This window comes from Agelaius tricolor, unplaced genomic scaffold (genome assembly GCF_023055355.1).
Source record: "Agelaius tricolor isolate 1412-34295 unplaced genomic scaffold, bAgeTri1.0.p SCAF_139, whole genome shotgun sequence".
Classification (NCBI taxonomy): Eukaryota; Metazoa; Chordata; class Aves; order Passeriformes; family Icteridae; genus Agelaius; species Agelaius tricolor.
The window spans coordinates 149,307-169,727 of record NW_027269399.1 but is presented as its reverse complement, the minus strand read 5'-3'; the positions used below and the strand labels follow the sequence as shown (position 1 = coordinate 169,727).

Here is a 20,421-nt window from a genome sequence, read left to right as displayed (position 1 = left end):
ATTTTTGGATGGTTTTGGGCCGACTTTGAGGTATTTTTGGGCCTATTTTGGGGTGGGTTTTGAGGGATTTTTGGACCGGTTTTGAGGAGGTTTTGGGCCATTTTTGGACTGGTTTTTAGAGATGTTTTTGGGCTGACTTTGAGGTATTTTTGGGCCTATTTTGGGGCTGGTTTTGAGGTATTTTAGGACCGGTTTTGGGAAGGTTTTGGGCGGATTTTTGGACCGGTTTTGAGGAGGTTTTGGGCCATTTTTGGACTGGTTTTTGGAGATGTTTTTGGGCTGACTTTGAGGTATTTTTGGGCCTATTTTGGGTTGGTTTTGAGGGATTTTTGGGCCTATTTTGGGGCTGGTTTTGAGGTATTTTTGGACCGGTTTTGAGGAGGTTTTGGGCAGATTTTTGGACTGGTTTTTGGCTGACTTTGAGGTATTTTTGGGCCTATTTTGGGGCTGGTTTTGAGGTATTTTTGGACCGGTTTTGAGGATGTTTTGGGCAGATTTTTGGACGTTTTTGGGCCAACTTTGAGGTATTTTTTTGGCCAGTTTTTGGACCTGACCCTGAGGTATTCTCGGGCCAATTTTGTACTCGTTTTTTGGTTGGTTTTTGGAGACATTTTTGGGCCAACTTTGAGGTATTTTTGGGCCTATTTTGGGGCTGGTTTTGAGGGATTTTTGGACCGGTTTTGAGGAGGTTTTGGATGGATTTTTGGACCGGTTTTGAGGAGGTTTTGGGTGGATTTTTGGATGTTTTTGGGCCAACTTTGAGGTATTTTTGGGTGGATTTTGGGGCTGGTTTTGAGGTATTTTTGGACCGGTTTTGAGGATGTTTTGGGCAGATTTTTGGACGTTTTTGGGCCAACTTTGAGGTATTTTTTTGGCCAGGTTTGGACCTGACCCTGAGGTATCCTCAGGCCGATTTCGCACTCGTTTTTTTGTATTTTTGGGGCAATTTTGGGCCAGTTTTGGGGACCCCCCCACCCCCCAAATTCGGGGTGTCCCTCTCACCTGTGATCTCGCCCTTCTTGATGGTGAAGGGGATGACGAGGTCGAAGGGCCGCAGCCCGGCCATGTCCAGCCCGTTGACCCCCAGCAGCGGCCGGTCCGTGGCCTGGGGGGCACCGGGGGTCAGAGCACCCCAAAAACCCCACGTCCCAACTGTCACCCCAAACTCCCTGCTCCCCTCCATTTTCCCCCAAATTTTCCCCCATTTTTCCCATGGTTTTCCCATTTTTCCCCAATTTTCCCCCATTTTTTTCCCATTTTCCCCCATTTTCCCTCTGTTTTTTCCGGTTTTTATTCTGAGTTTTTTCCCCTGGGTTTTGCCCCCTTTTCCCCATTTTCTCCCCTTTTTTTCCTCATTTTCCCCCCATTTTTTCCTGTTTTTTCCCATTTTTCCCCTGTTTTCTCCCCGTTTCTCCCCATTTCCCACTCACCATGACCTGGAAGGGGCTGTTGGGGATGTGCTCCCCCCAAACCTGACGCAGACCCCACATTTCCCTCTATAATCCCCATTTTCCCCCCTTTTCCCCCATTTTTCCCCATTTCCTCCCTTTTTCCCCCTTTTTCCCATTTTTACCCCATTTTTTCCCATTTTTACCCCACTCACCATGACCTGGAAGCGGCTGCTGGGGATGTGCTCCCCCAAACCTGACGCAGATCCCACATTTCCCTCTATAATCCCCATTTTCACCCTGTTTTTACCCCGTTTTTTTCCCATTTTCACCCTGTTTTTACCCCATTTTTTTCCATTTTTACCCTGTTTTTTCCCATTTTTTTTCCATTTTTTCCCATTTTTACCCCGTTTCTCCCCATTTCCCACTCACCATGACCTGGAAGGGGCTGTTGGGGATGTGCTCCCCGCCGAACCTGACGCAGATCCCAGATTTCCCTCTATAATCCCCCTTTTCACCCATTTTTTTTCCCTTTTTTTTTCCCATTTTTACCCCATTTTTTCACCCATTTTTTCCCATTTTTACCCCGTTTCTCCCCATCTCCCACTCACCATGACCTGGAAGGGGCTGTTGGGGATGTGCTCCCCCCCGAACCTGACACAGATCCCAGATTTCTCCCCAAATCCAATCCCATATCCTCATTTTTTCCCATTTTTACCCCATTTTTTCCCATTTTTACCCCGTTTCTCCCATTTTCCCACTCACCATGACCTGGAAGGGGCTGTTGGGGATGTGCTCCCCACCGAACCTGACGCAGATCACGTATTTGCCGGGCTGGGGCGCGGTGTAGAAGATGTCGAAGGTGCCGTCGGGGTTCTCCACCACGTCCACGTCCACCTCGGAGCCGTCGGGCGTGCACACCGAGCAGGTGACCTTGCCCTTGCCGGCCGCCTTGGCGTCCACCGTGATCAGCGTCTGCTCGCCCAGCTGGATGGTGGGGCCCAGGCCTGGACCTATGGAGATGGGGTCAGGGACCAGGAACCCCAAAATGGGACTGGGAAACCCAAAATGGAACTGGGAAACCCAAAATGGAACCCATCTGGGCCACCATGATCAGGGTCTGCTCGCCCAGCTGGATGGTGGGGCCCAGGCCTGGACCTATGGAGATGGGGGTCAGGGACCAGGAACCCCAAAACGGGACCCATTGGGGCCAGGAATCCCAAAACGGGACCAGAAACCCCAAAACGGGGCCAGAAACCCCAAAACAGGAGCACTGTAATCAGGGTCTGCTCGCCCAGCTGGATGGTGGGACCCAGGCCTGGACCTGAGGGAGATGGGGGTCAGGGAGCAGGAGCCCCAAAATGGGGCCAGAAACCCCAAAATGGGGCCAGGAACCCCAAAACGGGGCCAGAAACCCCAAAATGGGACCCATTGGGGCCAGGAATCCCAAAATGGGAACACCATGATCAGGGTCTGCTTGCCCAGCTGGATGGTGGGGCCCAGGCCTGGACCTATGGAGATGGGGGTCAGGGACCAGGAACCACAAAATGGGGTCAGGAACCCCAAAACGGGACCCATTGGGGCCAGGAAACCCAAAATGGGACTGGGAAACCCAAAATGGAACTGGGAAACCCAAAATGGAACCCATCTGGGCCACCATGATCAGGGTCTGCTCGCCCAGCTGGATCGTGGGGCCCAGGCCCGGACCTGAGGGAGATGGGGGTCAGGGACCAGGAACCCCAAGACGGGACCCATTGGGGCCAGGAACCCCAAAATGGGGCCAGAAACCCCAAAATGGGGCCAGAAACCCCAAAACGGGACCCATTGGGGCCACTGTGATCAGGGTCTGCTCGCCCAGCTGGATGGTGGAGCCCAGGCCTGGACCTGAGGGAGATGGGGGTCAGGGATGGGGCCAGGAACCCCAAAACGGGACCCATTGGGGCCAGGAATCCCAAAACGGGACCAGAAACCCCAAAACGGGACCAGAAACCCCAAAACGGGGCCAGAAACCCCAAAACGGGAGCACCGTGATCAGGGTCTGCTCGCCCAGCTGGATGGTGGGCCAGGCCTGGACCTATGGGAGATGGGGGTCAGGGATGGGGCCAGGAACCCCAAAACGGGGCCAGAAACCCCAAAACAGGACCCATTGGGGCCAGGAACCCCAAAACGGGGCAAGAAACCCCAAAACGGGACCAGAAACACCAAAATGGGGCCAGAAACCCCAAAACGGGGCCAGAAACCCCCAAATGGGACCAGGAGTCCCAAAACAGGACCAGGAACCACAAAATGGGGACAGGAATCCCAAAAAGGGGCTGGAAATCCCAAAATGGGGTTGGGAACCCCAAAATGGGACCCATTTGGGGACATTTGGAACAGGAGCCCATTGGGAACCCCAAAACGGGGCCAGGAACCCCCAGGCTGGACCCATTTGGGGTCACCAGAATGGGATCCCTTTGGTGGCCCCATAAAGGAGCCTTTGGGGTCACCATGGTGGGACCCCATCGGTGGCCCCAAAATGGGATCCCATCATTAATTTTGGGGGTCCCCGACATTAATTGAGTTTGGGGGTCCTACATCCTTCACTTGGGGGGATCCTACATAATTAAATTGGGGGAATCTCTCATTAATTGAGATCATGGGTGTCTCCCATCATTAATTCTGGGGGGTCCCCATCATTAATTGGGATCACGGGGGTCTCTCATCACTAATTTTGGCGGGGGTCCCTTCATTAATTAAGATCATGGAGATGTCCCATCATTAATTTTGGAGGGTCCCCATCATTAATTTTGGAGGGTCCCCATCATTAAACTGGAGGGGTCCCTTCATTCATTGAGGTCATGGGGCTCTCCCATCATTAATTTGGGGGGGTTCCTCATCATTTAAATCGGGTTCCTCCCACCCCAAACCCCCTCCCAACCCAACCCTCACCCCCTCCCCTGTCTCCCCCCCTTCCCCTCATGCAGGGCCATTTTTGGGGTGCGAAGGGGGCTCGATTTTGGGGTGCAAAGGGGGGGTTTTGGCCATGCTCCCCCCCCCCCAACCAAGCCGTGCTCTTACCTAAGCCGTGACCTCCGATGGAAACTACAGCGTGGGGGGGGGTGGGCGTGGGGGGGGTGGGCGTGGGGTGGGCAGAGAAGCAAGAAATCCAGTGAGACACAGCCGTGAGACCCCCAAAACCCCCCGAAACCCCCCCCAAAATCCCCCAAAACACCCCCAAAAATCCCCTTCTCCCCCCTCAGTGCAGCCGTGCCCCTTTCCCAGCAGGGTTGTGCCCCCCCCATTCCTGAGGAGATTTTCGCGATGGTTTCTCCCATTCCTGAGGTGGTATCCCCCATTTGGGGGGGGGGTTCCCCTGTAGTTTTTGGGGTGGTTTTTCCCATTTTTGAGGTGTTTCCTCCCAATTTTTGGGGGTTTTCCCCCGTTTCGGGGCTCACCGGTAACCGTGCACTTGCTGGCGTCGCCGGTGGGCACGGCCCGGATGCGGGTAGGGGGAATAGGGGATCTCGTCCCCCCCGTATTTGATGAGGATGGTGTAGCGGCCGGTCATGTCCGGCACGTAGGACACGGTGTAGGTGCCGTCCTGATTGTCCCGGATTGAGGCTTTCTTGGGCTTCCCCTCAGGATCCTGAAGGGAAAAAGCGGGAATTTCGGCCATTGGTGAGGTGAGAATTGGAATTTGGGCAGTTTTTAGGGTGTGGGGTTGGATTTTAGGGCTGGGAAAAAGCATCCCAGGGCTCCCGGGTGGGCTCATGCTCCCTTGGGACTCCCCTCGGGATCCTGAGGGGAAAAAGCTTTTCCTGAGGGGAAAAAGTGGGGAATTTTAGCCATTGGTGAGGTGAGAATGGGAATTTGAGCAGTTCAAAGGTGGAAAAATGGGAATTTGGGCTAGAAAAAGGATCCCAGAGCTCCTGGGTGGGGTCATGCAACCTTGGGATTCCCCTTGGGATTCTGAGGGGAAAAAGTTTTTCCTGAGGGGAAAAAGTGGGAATTTTAGCCATTGGTGAGGTGAGAAAGAGAATTTTGGTGGTTGGGAGGGGGAAAATGGGAATTTGGGCAGTTTTGGGTTGTGGGGTTGGAATTCAGGGCTGGGAAAAAGCATCCCAGAGCTCCTGGGCGGGTCATGCACCCTTGGGATTCCCCTCAGGATCCTGAGGGGAAAAAGCTTTTCCTGAGGGAAAAAAGTGGGAATTTTAGCCATTGGTGAGGTGAGAATGGGAATTTTGGTGGTTGGGAGAGGGAAAATGGGAATTTGGGCAGTTTTGGTGTGTGGGGTTGGATTTTAGGGCTGGGAAAAAGCATCCCAGAGCTCCCAGGTGGGGTCATGCTCCCTTGGGACTCCCCTCAGAATCCTGAGGGGAAAAAGCTTTTCCTGAGGGGAAAAAGTGGGAATTTTAGCCATTGGTGAGGTGAGAATGGGAATTTGGGCGGTTCAAAGGTAGAAAAATGGGAATTTGGGCTAGAAAAAGGATCAAAGAGCTCCTGGGTGGGGTCATGCTCCTTGGGCTTCCCCTTGGGATCCTGAGGGGAAAAAGCTTTTCCTGAGGGGAAAAAGTGGGAATTTTAGCCATTGGTGAGGTGAGAATGAGAATTTTGGTGGTTGGGAGGGGGAAAATGGGAATTTGAGCAGTTTTTGGGTGTGGGGTTTGATTTTAGGGCTGGGAAAAAGCATCCCAGAGCTCCTGGGTGGGTCATGCACCCTTGGGATTCCCCTCAGAATCCTGAGGGGAAAAAGCTTTTCCTGAGGGGAAAAAGTGGGAATTTTAGCCATTGGTGAGGTGAGAATGAGAATTTGGGCGGTTCAAAGGTAGAAAAATGGGAATTTGGGCTAGAAAACGGATCCCAGAGCTCCTGGGTGGGGTCATGCTCCTTTGGGATTCCCCTTGGTATCCTGAGGGGAAAAAGTTTTTCTTGAGGGGAAAAAGTGGGAATTTTAGCCATTGGTGAGGTGAGAATGAGATTTTTGGTGGTTGGGAGGGGGAAAATGGCAGTTTGGGCAGTTTTGGGCAGAATTTGGGCAGTTTTGGGTTTTGGGGTTTGATTTTAGGGCTGGGAAAAAGAATCCCAGGGCTCCCGGGTGGGTCATGCACTTGGGACTCCCCCCAGAATCGTGAGGGGAAAAACCTGGATTTAGGCGATGTGATGTGGGTTTGGGGATAAAATAATGGGAATTAGAGAATGTGGAGCAGGGTTTTGGTGTAAAAACCTTGGAATTAGGAACTCTTTGGTCACTTTGTGGCCACCAGCACACAAAACTCCCACCTCCACCACCAACCCCCTGCCACAACAAACCCCAACCGCCCCATCTCCAACGCTCCCCCACCTCCTCCAAACGCCCAAAAAACCCCAAATCCCACCCTCCCCACCCCATAAAGAGCCCCAAAACCCCAAAGGCACCGTGATCTGCACGGCCAGCAGCCCCTCGCCGGCGTCCTTGGCGTCGATGGTGAACTCCACGGGCAGGCTGGCCGGCACCCCCGTGGTGTTCAGCCCGGGCCCGCTCGCCTTCACTTTGCTGGCGTCGTGCGTGGGCAGCGCCTTCACCTTGAAAGGGCTTTAGGGGAGGAATTTTGGGGTCAGGACAGCCCAAAATACCTGGGGTGACACCTGAAATGTGTCCCCTGCCACCAAGGGCGCACCTGCGGGGCACCTCGTGGTCGCCGTAGCGCACGGAGATGCTGTAGGGGCCCTCGCGGGACGGGACGTAGGACACGCGCTGAGTGCCGTCGCCGTTGTCGGCCACGTCCACGGGCTCCAGCACGCCTGGTGGGGGAAATGGGGGGTTTTTTGGGTGTGTTTTGGGTTTTTTGGGGGTTTTTGGGGTGTTTTTGGGGGTTTTTATGGGTGTTTTTGGGTTTTTCTGGGTGTTTTTATGGGTGTTTTTTGGGGGTTTTATGGGTGTTTTTATGGGTGTTTTTGGGGGGTTTTTATGGGTGTTTTTGGGGGTTTTTAATGGGTGTTTTTATGGGTGTTTTTGGGGGGTTTTTTGGGTGTTTTTATGGGTGTTTTTGGGGGGGGTTTATGGGTGTTTTTTGGGGGTTTTTTGGGTGTTTTTATGGGTGTTTTTGGGTTTTTTTGGGGTTTTTTTTTGGGTGTTTTTATGGGTGTTTTTGGGGGGGGTTTATGGGTGTTTTTATGGGTGTTTTTATGGGTGTTTTTGGGGGTTTTTATGGGTGTTTTTGGGTTTTTTTGGGTGTTTTTATGGGTGTTTTTTGGGGGTTTTATGGGTGTTTTTATGGGTGTTTTGGGGGGTTTTTTTTTGGGTGTTTTTTGGGTTTTTTGGGGGTTTTTTTGGGGAATTTTTTCGGGGTTTTTGGGGGGGGTTTTATGGGTGTTTTTATGGGTGTTTTTGGGTTTTTTTGGGGGGTTTTTGGGGGGGATTTTATGGGTGTTTTTTTGGGGGTTTTTTGGGGGTTTTTTTTGGGGGGTTTTTATGGGTGTTTTTTGGGGGATTTTGGGGGGTTTTTTTTTTTGGGTTTTTTGGGGGGTTTTTATGGGTGTTTTTAGGGGTGTTTTAGGGGTTTTTTGGGTTTTTTTTGGGGTTTTTATGGGATGGGTTAAAAGGATTGTAGAGTAACATAAGAGTAACAGGGTAGTACAGAAATTATTTTAAAATTAAAAAGGGGGGATGAGGTGGCCCAAAATCCCCATAAGGTGCCCCCAAAATCCCGTAGGGCACCCCCAAAATCCCACAGGGCAGCCCCAAAATCCCACACCTAGTGCCCCAAAATCCCCATAAGGTGCCCCAAAATCCCCCCAAATCCCCCCAAACTTCTCTCCCACTGACCTTTGGGGCCCTGGACTTTGACGTCCAGCGGGGCCACGCCGGCCTTGGAGGTGTCCACGGTGAAGCTTTGGGGGACGTTGGCCCGAACGTGGCCGGGGCTCAGCCCGGGACCCCCGCAGGTCACTCGGGACGCGTCCACCACGTCCGACACCGGCACCTGGAAGGGGCTCCCTGGGGGAAAACGCAGGAATGAGGGGATCTGGGGTGAGGTTTGGGGGAAAAAAATGGGATTTTGGGGATAATTGAGGATTTAGGGGTCAACAGGGGGAAAAAACAGGGGTTTAGGGGAAATAAATGGGGTTTGGGGGTGTGGGGTGGGTTTGGGATCAGCAAGGGGAGCAATGGGATTTAGGGGTGGCTGCAAAATGTATCATCAAAGTTTCTAAAAATCCCATCAAATCTCCCAAAAATCTTCCTAAAAAGCCCCCAAAATTAAAATCTTTAAAAATCGCGTGAAAATAAAAAACCAAAAAATTGCCTGAACAATTCTCCCCACCAAAATAAAAAAATCCCTAAAAATCCCCCCTCCCCACGAAAAAAAATCTTGAAAAATCTCCCAACACTCAAAAAAATCCCTGAATTTCAATAAATAAATCCCCAAAATTAAAAAGAAAAAAATAATAAAAAAATCCCCGAAATGAAAAAAAAATACTCCAAAATTCAAAATAAAGCCCAAAAATTTCACCAAAAAAATTCCCAAAAAATTCCAAAAAATTCCCCAAAAAATTCCCCAATAATTCCCAAAAATTCCCAAAAAAATCAAAAAAAAATTCCCCAAAAATTCCAAAAAAATTCCGAAAAAATTCCCCAAAATTTCCCCAAAATTCCCAAAAAATTCCCAAAAATCCACAAAAATTCCCAAAAAAATCCCATAAAATCAAAAAAATTCCAAAAAATCCCCAAAAAATTCCCCAAGAATTAAAAAAAAATTCCCAAAAATTTACCAAAAGTTCCCAAAATTTCAAAAAAAAATCCCAAAAATTCCCATAAAATTCCAAAAAATTTCCCCAAAATTTCCAAAAAAAATCCCCAAAAATTCCAAAAAAATCCAAAAAAATTCTGAAAAAAAATCCGAATAAAATCCAAAAAATTCCCCAAAAATCCCCAAAAAATTCATAAAAATCCCCCCAAAAAATTCCCAAAAAATTCCCAAAAAATCCCACAAAAAATCCCAAAAAATCCCATAAAATTCAAAAAAATTCCCAAAAATTAAAAAAAAACCCAAAAAAATCCCAAAAAATTCCCCAAAAATTAAAAAAAATTCCCAAAAAAATCCCAAAAAATTCCCAAAAATTAAAAAAAATTCCCAAAAAATCCCCAAAAAATTCCCAAAAAAATTCCATTAAAAATCCCAAAAAATCCCCCAAAAAATCCAAAAAAATCCAAAAAATTCCAAAAAAATCCTGAAAAAAATTCCGAATAAAATCCAAAAATTCCCAAAAATTCAAAAAAAAATCCCCAAAAAATCCAAAAAAATTCCAAAAAAATTCCAAAATCCCCCCAAAGTTCCCGCCTTGCCGGGGCTCACCGGGGACCTGGTGGCCGCCGTAGGTGACGTTGAGGCTGTAGGTGCCGGGCTCGTAGGGCACGTACTCCACGGAGCAGCTGCCGTCCTTGTTGTCCGTGCACGACATCTTGGCCTCCGAGGGCCCCTCCACGGCCAGGCCCAGGCCCCCCGTGCCAGCCCCCCTGGAAATGGGATTTGGGGTTGTGGGATGGGGGAAATGGGATTTGGGGTTGTGGGATGGGGGGAAATGGGGTTTGGGGTCATGGGAGGGGGAAATGGGATTTGGGGTCATGGATGGGGGGGAAATGGGGGGAAATGGGATTTGGGGTCACAGGATGGGGGAAATGGGGGGGAAATGGGATTTGGGGTTGTGGGAGGGGGGAAATGGATTTGGGGTCATGGGAGGGGGGGAAATGGGGGGAAATGGGGTTTGGGGTCGTGGGATGGGGGGGAAATGGGGGGAAATGGGGTTTGGGGTCGTGGGATGGGGGAAATGGGATTTGGGGTCATGGGAGAGAGGGGAAATGGGATTTGGGGTCACAGGATGGGGGGAAATGGGATTTGGGGTCATGGGAGGGGGGGGAAATGGGGGGAAATGGGGGGAAATGGGATTTGGGGTCATGGGATGGGGGGGAAATGGGGGGAAATGGGATTTGGGGTCACAGGATGGGGGGAAATGGGATTTGGGGTCATGGGAGGGGGGGGAAATGGGGGGAAATGGGGGGGAAATGGGATTTGGGGTCATGGGATGGGGGGGAAATGGGGGGAAATGGGATTTGGGGGTCACAGGATGGGGGGAAATGGATTTGGGGTTGTGGGAGGGGGGAAATGGGATTTGGGGTCATGGGAGGGGGGGAAATGGGGGGAAATGGGGGGAAATGGGATTTGGGGTCATGGGAGGGGGGAAATGGGGGGAAATGGGATTTGGGTTGTGGGAAAGGGGGAAATGGGATTTGGGGTTGTGGGATGGGGGGAAATGGCATTTGGGGTTGTGGGATGGGGGAAATGGGATTTGGGGTTGTGGGATGGGGGGAAATGGGGGGGAAATGGGATTTGGGGTCATGGGAGAGAGGGGAAATGGGATTTGGGGGTCATGGGAGGGGGGTAAATGGGGGGGAAATGGGGTTTGGGGTCATTGGAAGGAGAGATTTGGGAGGAAAATGGGATTTGGGGTCATGGGAGGGGGGAAATGGGGGAAATGGGGGGAAATGGGATTTGGGGTCATGGGAGGGGGGGGAAATGGGGGGAAATGGGATTTGGGGTCATGGGAGGGGGGAAAATGGGATTTGGGGTCATGGGAGAGAGGGGAAATGGGATTTGGGGTTGTGGGATGGGGGGAAATGGGATTTGGGGTCATGGAGAGAGGGGAAATGGGATTTGGGGTCACAGGATGGGGGGAAATGGGATTTGGGGTCATGGGAGGGGGGGAAATGGGGGGAAATGGGGGAAATGGGATTTGGGGTCATGGAGGGGGAGAATGGGGTTTGGGGTTGTGGGATGGGGGAAATGGGATTTGGGGTCATGGGAGGAGGGGGAAATGGGGGGGAAATGGGATTTGGGGTTGTGGGATGGGGGGGAAATGGGATTTGGGGTCGTGGGATGGGGGAAATGGGGGGAAATGGGATTTGGGGTCATGGGAGAGAGGGGAAATGGGATTTGGGGTTTTGGGAAAGGGGGAAATGGGGAGAAATGGGGGGAAATGGGATTTGGGGTCGTGGGATGGGGGAAAATGGGGGCAAATGGGATTTGGGGTCATGGGATGGGGGGAAAATGGGGGGGAAATGGGATTTGGGGTCATGGGAGGGAGGAAATGGGATTTGGGGTCGTGGGATGGGGGAGAATGGGATTTGGGGTTGTGGGATGGGGGAAATCGGGGGGGAAATGGGATTTGGGGTCATGGGAGAGAGGGGAAATGGGGGGAAATGGGGGGAAATGGGATTTGGGGTCATGGGATGGGAGGAAATGGGGGGGAAATGGGGGGAAATGGGATTTGGGGTCATGGGAGGGGGGGAAATGGGGGGAAATGGGGGGAAATGGGATTTGGGGTCGTGGGATGGGAGGAAATGGGGGGGAAATGGGATTTGGGGTTGTGAGAAAGGGGGAAATGGGATTTGGGGTCATGGGAGAGAGGGGAAATGGGGGGCAAATGGGATTTGGGATCATGGGATGGGGAAATGGGATTTGGGGTCATGGGAGGGGGGGAAATGGGATTTGGGGTCATTGGAAGGGGGAGATTTGGAAGGAAAATGGGATTTGGGGTCATAGGAAGGGGAAATTTGAGATTTGGGTCATGGGAGAAAGAGATTTAGAGGAAAAATGGGATTTGGGGTCATTGGAGAAAGAAATTTGGAAGGAAAATGGGATTTGGGGTCATGGGAGGGGGGGGAAATGGGATTTGGGTTGTAGGAAAGGGTGAAATGGGATTTGGGGTCATGGGAAAGGGGGAAATGGGATTTGGGGTTGTGGGAAAGGGGGGAAATGGGATTTGGGGGTCATGGGAGGGGGGAAATGGGATTTGGAGTCATGGGATGGGGGGGAAATGGGGGGAAATGGGATTTGGGGTCATGGGATGGGGGAAAATGGGATTTGGGGTTGTGGGATATGGGGAAATGGGGATTTGGGGTCACAGGATGGGGGGAAATGGGATTTGGGGTCATTGGAGAAAGAGATTTGGAGGGAAAATGGATTTGGGGTCATTGGAAGGAGAGGTTTGGGATTCGGGGTCATGGGAGGGAGAGATTTGGGGGGAAATGGGATTTGGAGTCATGGGAGGGGAGGAAATGGGATTTGGGGTTGTGGGAAAGGGGGGAAATGGGATTTGGGGTCATTGGAAGGGGAAATTTGGGGAAGAAAAATGGATTTTTGGGGTCATCGTGGTGAGGTTTGGGAAATAAAGGGGGGTGAGGAAGTGCGGGAGGAGGAGATTGGGAATTTGGGAATTCCCATTGGGATTCTGGGAATTCTTGGCAGGATTTTGGGGATTTCCATCGGGATTCTGGGGATTCCCATTGGGATTTTGGGGTTTCCCATGGGGATTCTGGGGATTCCCATTGGGATTTTGGGGTTTCCCATTAGGATTTTGGGATTTCCATGGGGATTTTGGGGTTTCCCATCGGGATTCTGGGGATTCCCATTGGGATTCTGGGGATTCCATTGGGATTTTGGGGATTCCCATTGGGATTTTGGGGATTCCCATCAGAATTTTGGGGATTCCATGGGGATTTTGGGGTTTCCCATCAGAATTTGGGGGATTCCCATGGGGATTTTGGGGTTTCCCATCAGAATTTTGGGGATTCCCATTGGGATTTTGGGGTTTCCCATCAGAATTTTGGGATTCCCATTGGGATTTTGGGGTTTCCCATCAGGATTTAGGGGATTCCCATCAGGATTTTGGGGATTCCCATCAGGATTTCAGGGGATTCCCATCAGGATTTTGGGGTTTCCCATCGGGATTTTGGGGATTCCCATTGGGATTTTGGGCTCTCACCGGGTCTCCACGGTGAATTTGTTGGGCTGGTTGGTGGTGCCGCTCTGGATGCCGGGGCCGTGCACCCGCACCCGGCTGGGGTCGCAGCCCTCGGTGACGGGGACACGGAACGGGCCTCAGCGGCACTGGGACCCCCCGTAGGTCACGTCCACCTTGTGCAGGCCTGCGTGGGGCAGCGGGGTCACCCCAAATCCCACCAAAAATCCCCTCAAAATCCCTAAAGATTGCCCAAAAATCCCGCAAAATCCCTCCACACCCCCCCAAACCCATAAATGTCCCTCCAAGTCTCTCAAAATCCCTTAAAATTCCCCCAAAATGTTCTAAAATCTCCCCAGAATGTTCCAAAATCCTCTCAAACCCACCAAAATCCCTCCCAATTCAGTGGGAATCCCCCAAAATCCCTCATAATCTCTGAAAAACCTTCACAATCCTCAGAATATCTCAAAATCCCCCCCAAGCCCCCAAAATTCTCTGAAATTCCCCAAAATCACCCCAAAATCACCCTAAATCCCCAAAAAAATCCCCAAAATCCCCCAAAATCCCCCAAATCGCCCTGGAATGCGGCGCGCTCACCCTCCTCGTAGGGCGTGTACTCCACATGGTAGGTGCCGTCACCCCGGTCCTCCACGAAGGTCTCGGTGACGTTTCCGGAGGGGTTGGACACCAGGGCCTTGACCAGGGGGACCGCCGGCCTTGACACGGCCCGAGCGTCCACCTCGAACTCCGTCACGGCCTCGGCGGAACACGGCTGGGACGGCGAAACGGGGTCGGGGTCAATGGGGTCTTCTTCAACCCAACCCAAACCCAACCCAACCCAACTCATCCCACTCAACTCCACGCAAATCATCCCAACCCAACCAAACTCAACTGAACCCAACTCAATTCATCCAAACCCAACTCATCCCAACCAACCCAACTCAACCAAACCAAACTTATCCCAACTCAACTCCACCAAATCATCCCAACCAACCCAACCCAACTCATCCCAACTCAATTCATCCAAACCCAACTCAATTCATCCAAACCCAACTCAACCCAACTCATCCCAACCTAACTCATCCCAGCCAACCCAACTCAACCAAACCCAACTTACCCCAACCACCCCAACTCAACCCAACCCAACTCATCCCAACTCAACTCCAGCCATATCATCTCAACAACCCAACTCAGCCCCACTCAACCAAACCAACTCAATTCATCCCAGTCAACCTAACTCTAACCAACCCATTCCATCCTCTTCCAACTCAATCCGACCCAACCCAACTCATCCCAACTCAACTCAAGCCAACCCAACTTAACTGAACACAATTCAACTTAACCCATCCCAACTCAAGTCAACCCAGCCAACCCATCCTGTTCCATCATCTTCCAACCCAACCCAACTCAACTCAACCCGACCCAACCCCAACTGACTGAACACAATTCAACTTAACCCATCCCAACCCAACTCAACCCAACTCACCAACCAACCCATCCTGTTCCATCATCTTCCAACCCAACCCAACTCAACTCATCCAAACCCAACTCAACTCAACTCATCCCAACCCAACCCCACCCATCCCAACCCCAACCCCAAACTCACCCTTCCCCTCCACGCCGGGCCCGTACACCTTGATGCCGCTCGTATCCACGGCGGCCGGCGCCGGCTCCACGCGCACGGTGCTGGGGAAGTGCGGCACGGGCTGCCCGCCGTACTCCACGGTGACGGTGTGCACGCCGGCGCTGCGCGGCGTGTAGGCAATGGTGTAGATGCCGTCGCCGTTCTCCTCCACCCTCACGTCCGCCCGCGCCCCGGCCTCCGAGGCGATGCCGATGGTCAGCTCGGCCGTGCCCGCCCGGCTGCAGTCCACCGCGGAACCGCCCCGGCTGCCCGGCCGTGGCCTTCTCAACCCCCGGCCCTTCGCAGGTGACCTTGGAAGGGTCGAACTTGGGCCGGATGGGAGCGCGGAAGGGCGAGCCCGGGATGTGGCGCCGGCGAAGAGGATGTTGATGTTGTAGTCGCCGGGCTCCGTGGGCAGGTAGGACACGGAGCAGGTGCCGTCGCCGTTGTCCTGGCACTCGATTTTGGCCTCGCAGGGCCCCTCCACGGTCAGCCCAAACCGCCCGTGCCGGCGCCTTTGGTGTCGATGGTGAACGGGGCCGGGACCCCCGCCAGGCCCCCCTGGAGACCGGGGCCGAAGGCACGGACCTGGGGAGATGGAAGGGTTGGGTTGGGATGGGTTGGGTTGGGATGGGTTGGGATGGGTTAGGGTGGCTTGGATTGGTTGAGTCACGTTGGGATAGGTTGGATTGGTTGGGTTGAGTTAAATTGAGTTGGGTTGAGTTGGATTAGTTGGGTTGTGTTGAGTTGGGTTGGACTGGTTGGGTTGAATTGAGTTGGGATGGGTTGAGTTGGATTAGTTGGGTTGAGTTGGGATGGGTTGGGTTGGGTTGGGTTGAGTTGGATTAGTTGGGTTGAGTTGGGTTGGGTTGAGTTGGATTAGTTGGGTTGAGTTGGGTTAGGTTGAGTTGGATTAATTGGGTTGAGTTGGGTTGGGTTGGGTTAAGTTGGGTTTGGTTGAGTTGAGTTGGGTTGGATTAGTTGGGTTGACTTGAGCTGGGTTGGGTTGAGTTGGGTTTGGTTGAGTTGCATTAGTTGGGTTGACTTGAGTTGGATCCCAAGACCTCCACCCCAAATCCTCCTGCCCAAACCCCCCCAAAAACCCCCCCAAACCCTTCCCCTCACCTTGGAGGGGTCCGTGGCCGGCACCACCTCGACGGGGAAGGGGCTGCCGGGCACGGGGGACGCCGTCGTAGGTGACCTCCACGCTGTGGGGGCCCTCGTCGCGCGGCACGAAGCGCACGGCGCTGCTCTCGGCGACGGCGCCCGGCTCCACCGTGCACGGCAGCGCCTTCCGGGACGGGCCCAAAATCCGGGCGCCCACCTTGCCCTGGCCCCCCGCGCCCTTGGCCTTGACCGTGAACTCCTGGGCCTTGCCCACCTCCAGCTCTGGAAATTGGGGAGGGGGTAAAGGGTTAGGGAACCCCCAAATCTGCCCAAAATGGGGGTGAAACCCAAATTGGGAGGGGGGCACAAAGTGGGGACAGGGAACCCCAAAATCTGCCCCAAATGGGGGTGAATCCCAAACTGGGGCAGGGGGGGGGCACAAACTGGGGACAAGGAACCCCAAATCTGCCCCAAATGGGGGTGAATCCCAAATTGGGGAGGGGGTAAAGGGTTAGGGACAGGGGAACCCCAAATCTGCCCAAAAATGGGGGTGAATCTCAAATTGGGGAGGGGGCAACGGGTAAGGGAACCCCAAATCTGCCCAAAATGGGGGTGAATCCTAAATTGGGGAGGGGGCAACGGGTAAGGGAACCCCAAATCTGCCCAAAATGGGGGTGAATCCCAAATTGGGGAGGGGGGCACAAACTGGGGACAGGGAACCCCAAAATCTGCCCAAAATGGGGGTGAAACCCAAATTGGGGAGAGGTAAAGGGTTAGGGACAGGGAACCCCAAATCCCCCTGAAATTGGGGGTGAATCCCAAATTGGGGAGGGGGACACGAATTTGGGACAGGGAACCCCTCAAATCCCCCCAAAACCCCCTCCAGCCCCCTCCCCAAATTCAGGGACCCCCTCCCCAAATTCTCTTTCCCCCCCAGCCTCACTGGGTCTCTTGGGAGGGGACCAGAACTGTCCCCAAACCCCCTTAAAATGTCCCCAAAACCCCTCAAATCCCCCCCAAACCCCCTCAAATCCCCCCCAAAACCCCCTCCAGCCCCCTCCCCAAATTCAGGGACCCCCTCCCCAAATTCAGGGACCCCTCCCCAAATTCTCTTTCCCCCCCCCCTCCAGCCTCACTGGATCCCTTGGGAGGGGACAAGAGCTGTCCCCAAACCCCCTTAAAATGTCCCCAAAACCCCTCAAATCCCCCCCAAAACCTGTTCCAGCCCCCTCCCCAAATTCAGGGACCCCTCCCCAAATTCAGGACCCCTCCCCAAATTCTGTCCCCCCCCCTCCAGCCTCACTGGGTCTCTTGGGAGGGGACAAGAACTGTCCCCAAACCCCCTTAAAATGTCCCCAAAACCCCCTCAAATCCCCCCAAAACCCCCTCAAATCCCCCCCAAAACCCCCTCCAGCCCCCTCCCCAAATTCAGGGACCCCCTCCCCAAATTCAGGGACCCCTCCCCAAATTCTCTTTCCCCCCCAGCCCTCACTGGGTCTCTTGTGAAGTGACAAGAGCTGTCCCCAAACCCCTTCAGGGTATCCCCAAACCCCCTCAAATCCCCCCCGAACCTGTTCCAGCCCCCTCCCCAAATTCAGGGAACCCTCCCCAAATTCACAGGGACCCCTTCCCCAAATTCAGGGGACCCCCTCCCCAAATTCTCTTTCCCCCCCAGCCTCACTGGGTCCCTTGGGAGGGGACCAGAACTGTCCCCAAACCCCTTCAGGGTGTCCCCTAATCCCCCCCAAATCTCTCCCAAAACCCCTCAAATCCCCCCCAAACCCCCTCCAGCCCCCTCCCCAAATTCAGGGACCCCCTCTCCTCAAATTCAGGGACCCCCTCCCCAAATTCAGAGACCCCTCCCCAAATTCTGTCCCCCCTTCCCAGCCTCACTGGGTCCCTTGGGAGGGGACCAGAGCTGTCCCCAAACCCCCTCAAATCCCCTCAAATCCCCTCAAATCCCCTCAAATCCCCCCAAACCCCCTCCAGCCCCCTCCCCAAATTCAGGGACCCCTCCCCAAATTGAGGGACCCCTTCCCCAAATTCAGGGACCCTCCCCAAATTCTGTCCCCCCCCCTCCAGCCTCACTGGGGTCCTTTGGGAGGGGACAAGAACTGGCCCCAAACCCCTTCAGGGTATCCCAAACCCCCTTAAAATGTCCCCAAAAACCCCTCAAATCCCCCCCAAACCCCCTCCAGCCCCTTCCCCCAAATTCAGGGACCCCTCCCCAAATTCAGGGACCCCTCCCCAAATTCAGGACCCCCCCCAGCCCCCCCTACTGTCATCCAGGCCGGAGATTTTGATCTTGCCCAGTCCACGCCGGGGCTGACCCCAACGCTGAAGGGGCTCTTGGGGATGGGGTCCCCCCCGTAGGTCACCGACACCCCAGATTGCCCTGGGGGGCACAGCGGGGGTCAGGGGGGGCTCGGGGGACCCCCCTGACCCCATCCAGGTGGGGCTTGGGGGGGATTTTTGGGGGTTTTATTCGATTTTTTGGGGTTTTTTTTTAGGGATTTTGGGGTGTTTTCAGGGGATTTTTTGGGGTTTGATTCGATTTTTTGGGGTTTTTTTAGGGATTTTGGGGGATTTTCAGGGGATGTTTTGGGGGGGTTTTGGGGTCACAGAGGCAATTTTGGGGTCATTCAAGGTTTTGGGGTGCTCTACCTGATGAACAGGGGTGTAGGTGATGGTGTGGGTGGGTTTGGGGGTGTTTTTGGGGTATTTTTGGGTATTTTTTTGGGGTATTTTCGGGTATTTTTGGGTATTTAGCCTCACCTGCTGCACAGGTGTGTAGCTGACCATGTGGGTATTTTGGGGGGTATTTTGGGGATTTTTTGGTGTTTTTGGGGTATTTTGGGCTATTTTTGGGGTGTTTTTGGGTATATTTTGGGGTTTTTAGCCTCACCTGCTGCACAGGTGTGTAGGTGACCGTGTGGGTATTTTTGGGTATTTTTGGGTATTTTTTGGGGTATATTTTGGGTATTTTAGCCCTACCTGCTGCACAGGTGTGTAGCTGACCGTGTGGGTGGTTTTGGGTATTTTTGGGCTATTTTTGGGTATATTTTGGGTTTTTTTGCCCTACCTGCTGCACAGGTGTGTAGGTGACCGTGTGGTTGTTTTTGGGGTATTTTGGGGCTATTTTTTTGGGTATTTTTTGGGTGTTTTTGGGTATTTTAGCCTCACCTGCTGCACAGGTGTGTAGGTGACCGTGTGGGTATTTTTGGGCTTATTTTGGGGGGGTTTTTTTGGGTGTTTTTGGGTATTTCAGGCTCACCTGCTGCACAGGTGTGTAGGTGACCGTGTGGGTATTTTGGGGGTATTTTTGGGGTATTTTAGGGTGGTTTTTAGCCCTACCTGCTGCACAGGTGTGTAGGTGACCGTGTGGCTGCCATCGTGGTTGTCGGTCACCTGCAGGTCCCTCACGGCCTCGCCCTTGCCCCGGCCCCGTCACCTGCACGTCCAGGGCGGCCCTGCCCGCCCCCCTTGGTGCTCACCGTGAAATGGGTGGGTCTGCCAGCTCCACACCTGGGGCACCCCAAAACACCCAAAATCCAGGTTAGACACCCCCAAAAACCCCAAAATCCAGGTTAGACACCCCCAAAAACCCCAAAATCCAGGTTAGACAGCCCAAAAAAACCCAAAATCCAGGTTGGACAGCCCCAAAAACCCCAAAATCCAGGTTAGACACCCCAAAAAAACCCAAAATCCAGGTTGGACAGCCCAAAAAAAACCCAAAATCCAGGTTAGACACCCCAAAAAACCCAAAATCCAGGTTGGACAGCCCCAAAAAAACCCAAAATCCAGGTTAGACAGCCCAAAAATCACAGTCAGACACCCCCAAAAAACCCAAAATCCAGGTTGGACAGCCCCAAAAACCCCAAAATCCAGGTTAGACACCCCAAAAAAAACCCAAAATCCAGGTTGGACAGCCCAAAAAAAACCCCAAAATCCAGGTTAGACACCCCAAAAAACCCAAAATCCAGGTTGGATAGCCCAAAAAACCCCAAAATCCAGGTTAGACACCCCCAAAATCATGGTCAGATACCCCAAAAAACCCAAAATCCAGGTTAGACAGCCCCAAAAATCACAGTCAGACACCCCCAAAATCATGGTTAGACACCCCCAAAAACCCCAAAATCCAGGTTAGACACCCCCAAAATCACGGTCAGACACCCCAAAAAACCCCAAAATACAGGTTAGACCCCCCCTAAAAAGCCCAAAATCCAGGTTAGACACCCCCAAAAAACCCAAAATCCAGGTTAGACACCCCCAAAATCATGGTCAGATACCCCAAAAACCCAAAATCCAGGTTAGACAGCCCCAAAAATCACAGTCAGACACCCCCAAAATCATGGTTAGACACCCCCAAAAACCCCAAAATCCAGGTTAGACACCCCCAAAATCACGGTCAGACACCCCAAAAAACCCCAAAATACAGGTTAGACCCCCCCTAAAAAGCCCAAAATCCAGGTTAGACACCCCCCAAAAAACCCAAATCCAGGTTAGACACCCCCAAAATCATGGTCAGAACCCCCAAATCACAGTCAG

At 52.8% G+C, this 20,421-nt stretch overlaps 1 protein-coding gene across 1 annotated transcript in view; it reads right to left on the bottom strand.

The window, feature by feature from the left end:
• Nucleotides 1–634: 634 nt before the first annotated feature.
• FLNA (filamin A) overlaps nucleotides 635–20,421 on the bottom strand; it is a 62,750-nt gene continuing 42,963 nt past the window's right edge. Inside the window, 21 exon segments of the mRNA XM_071420417.1 lie at nucleotides 635–1,105; nucleotides 2,154–2,401; nucleotides 4,823–4,871; nucleotides 4,873–5,013; nucleotides 6,783–6,939; nucleotides 7,025–7,148; nucleotides 8,173–8,343; nucleotides 9,701–9,861; nucleotides 13,167–13,329; nucleotides 13,740–13,899; nucleotides 14,738–15,016; nucleotides 15,018–15,136; nucleotides 15,139–15,264; nucleotides 15,267–15,354; nucleotides 15,892–15,951; nucleotides 15,953–16,155; nucleotides 18,153–18,188; nucleotides 18,191–18,259; nucleotides 18,262–18,268; nucleotides 19,228–19,311; nucleotides 19,313–19,398. Of these exon segments, the coding sequence (XP_071276518.1) occupies nucleotides 905–1,105; nucleotides 2,154–2,401; nucleotides 4,823–4,871; nucleotides 4,873–5,013; nucleotides 6,783–6,939; nucleotides 7,025–7,148; nucleotides 8,173–8,343; nucleotides 9,701–9,861; nucleotides 13,167–13,329; nucleotides 13,740–13,899; nucleotides 14,738–15,016; nucleotides 15,018–15,136; nucleotides 15,139–15,264; nucleotides 15,267–15,354; nucleotides 15,892–15,951; nucleotides 15,953–16,155; nucleotides 18,153–18,188; nucleotides 18,191–18,259; nucleotides 18,262–18,268; nucleotides 19,228–19,311; nucleotides 19,313–19,398 (2,732 nt within the window). The 3' untranslated portion in view covers nucleotides 635–904.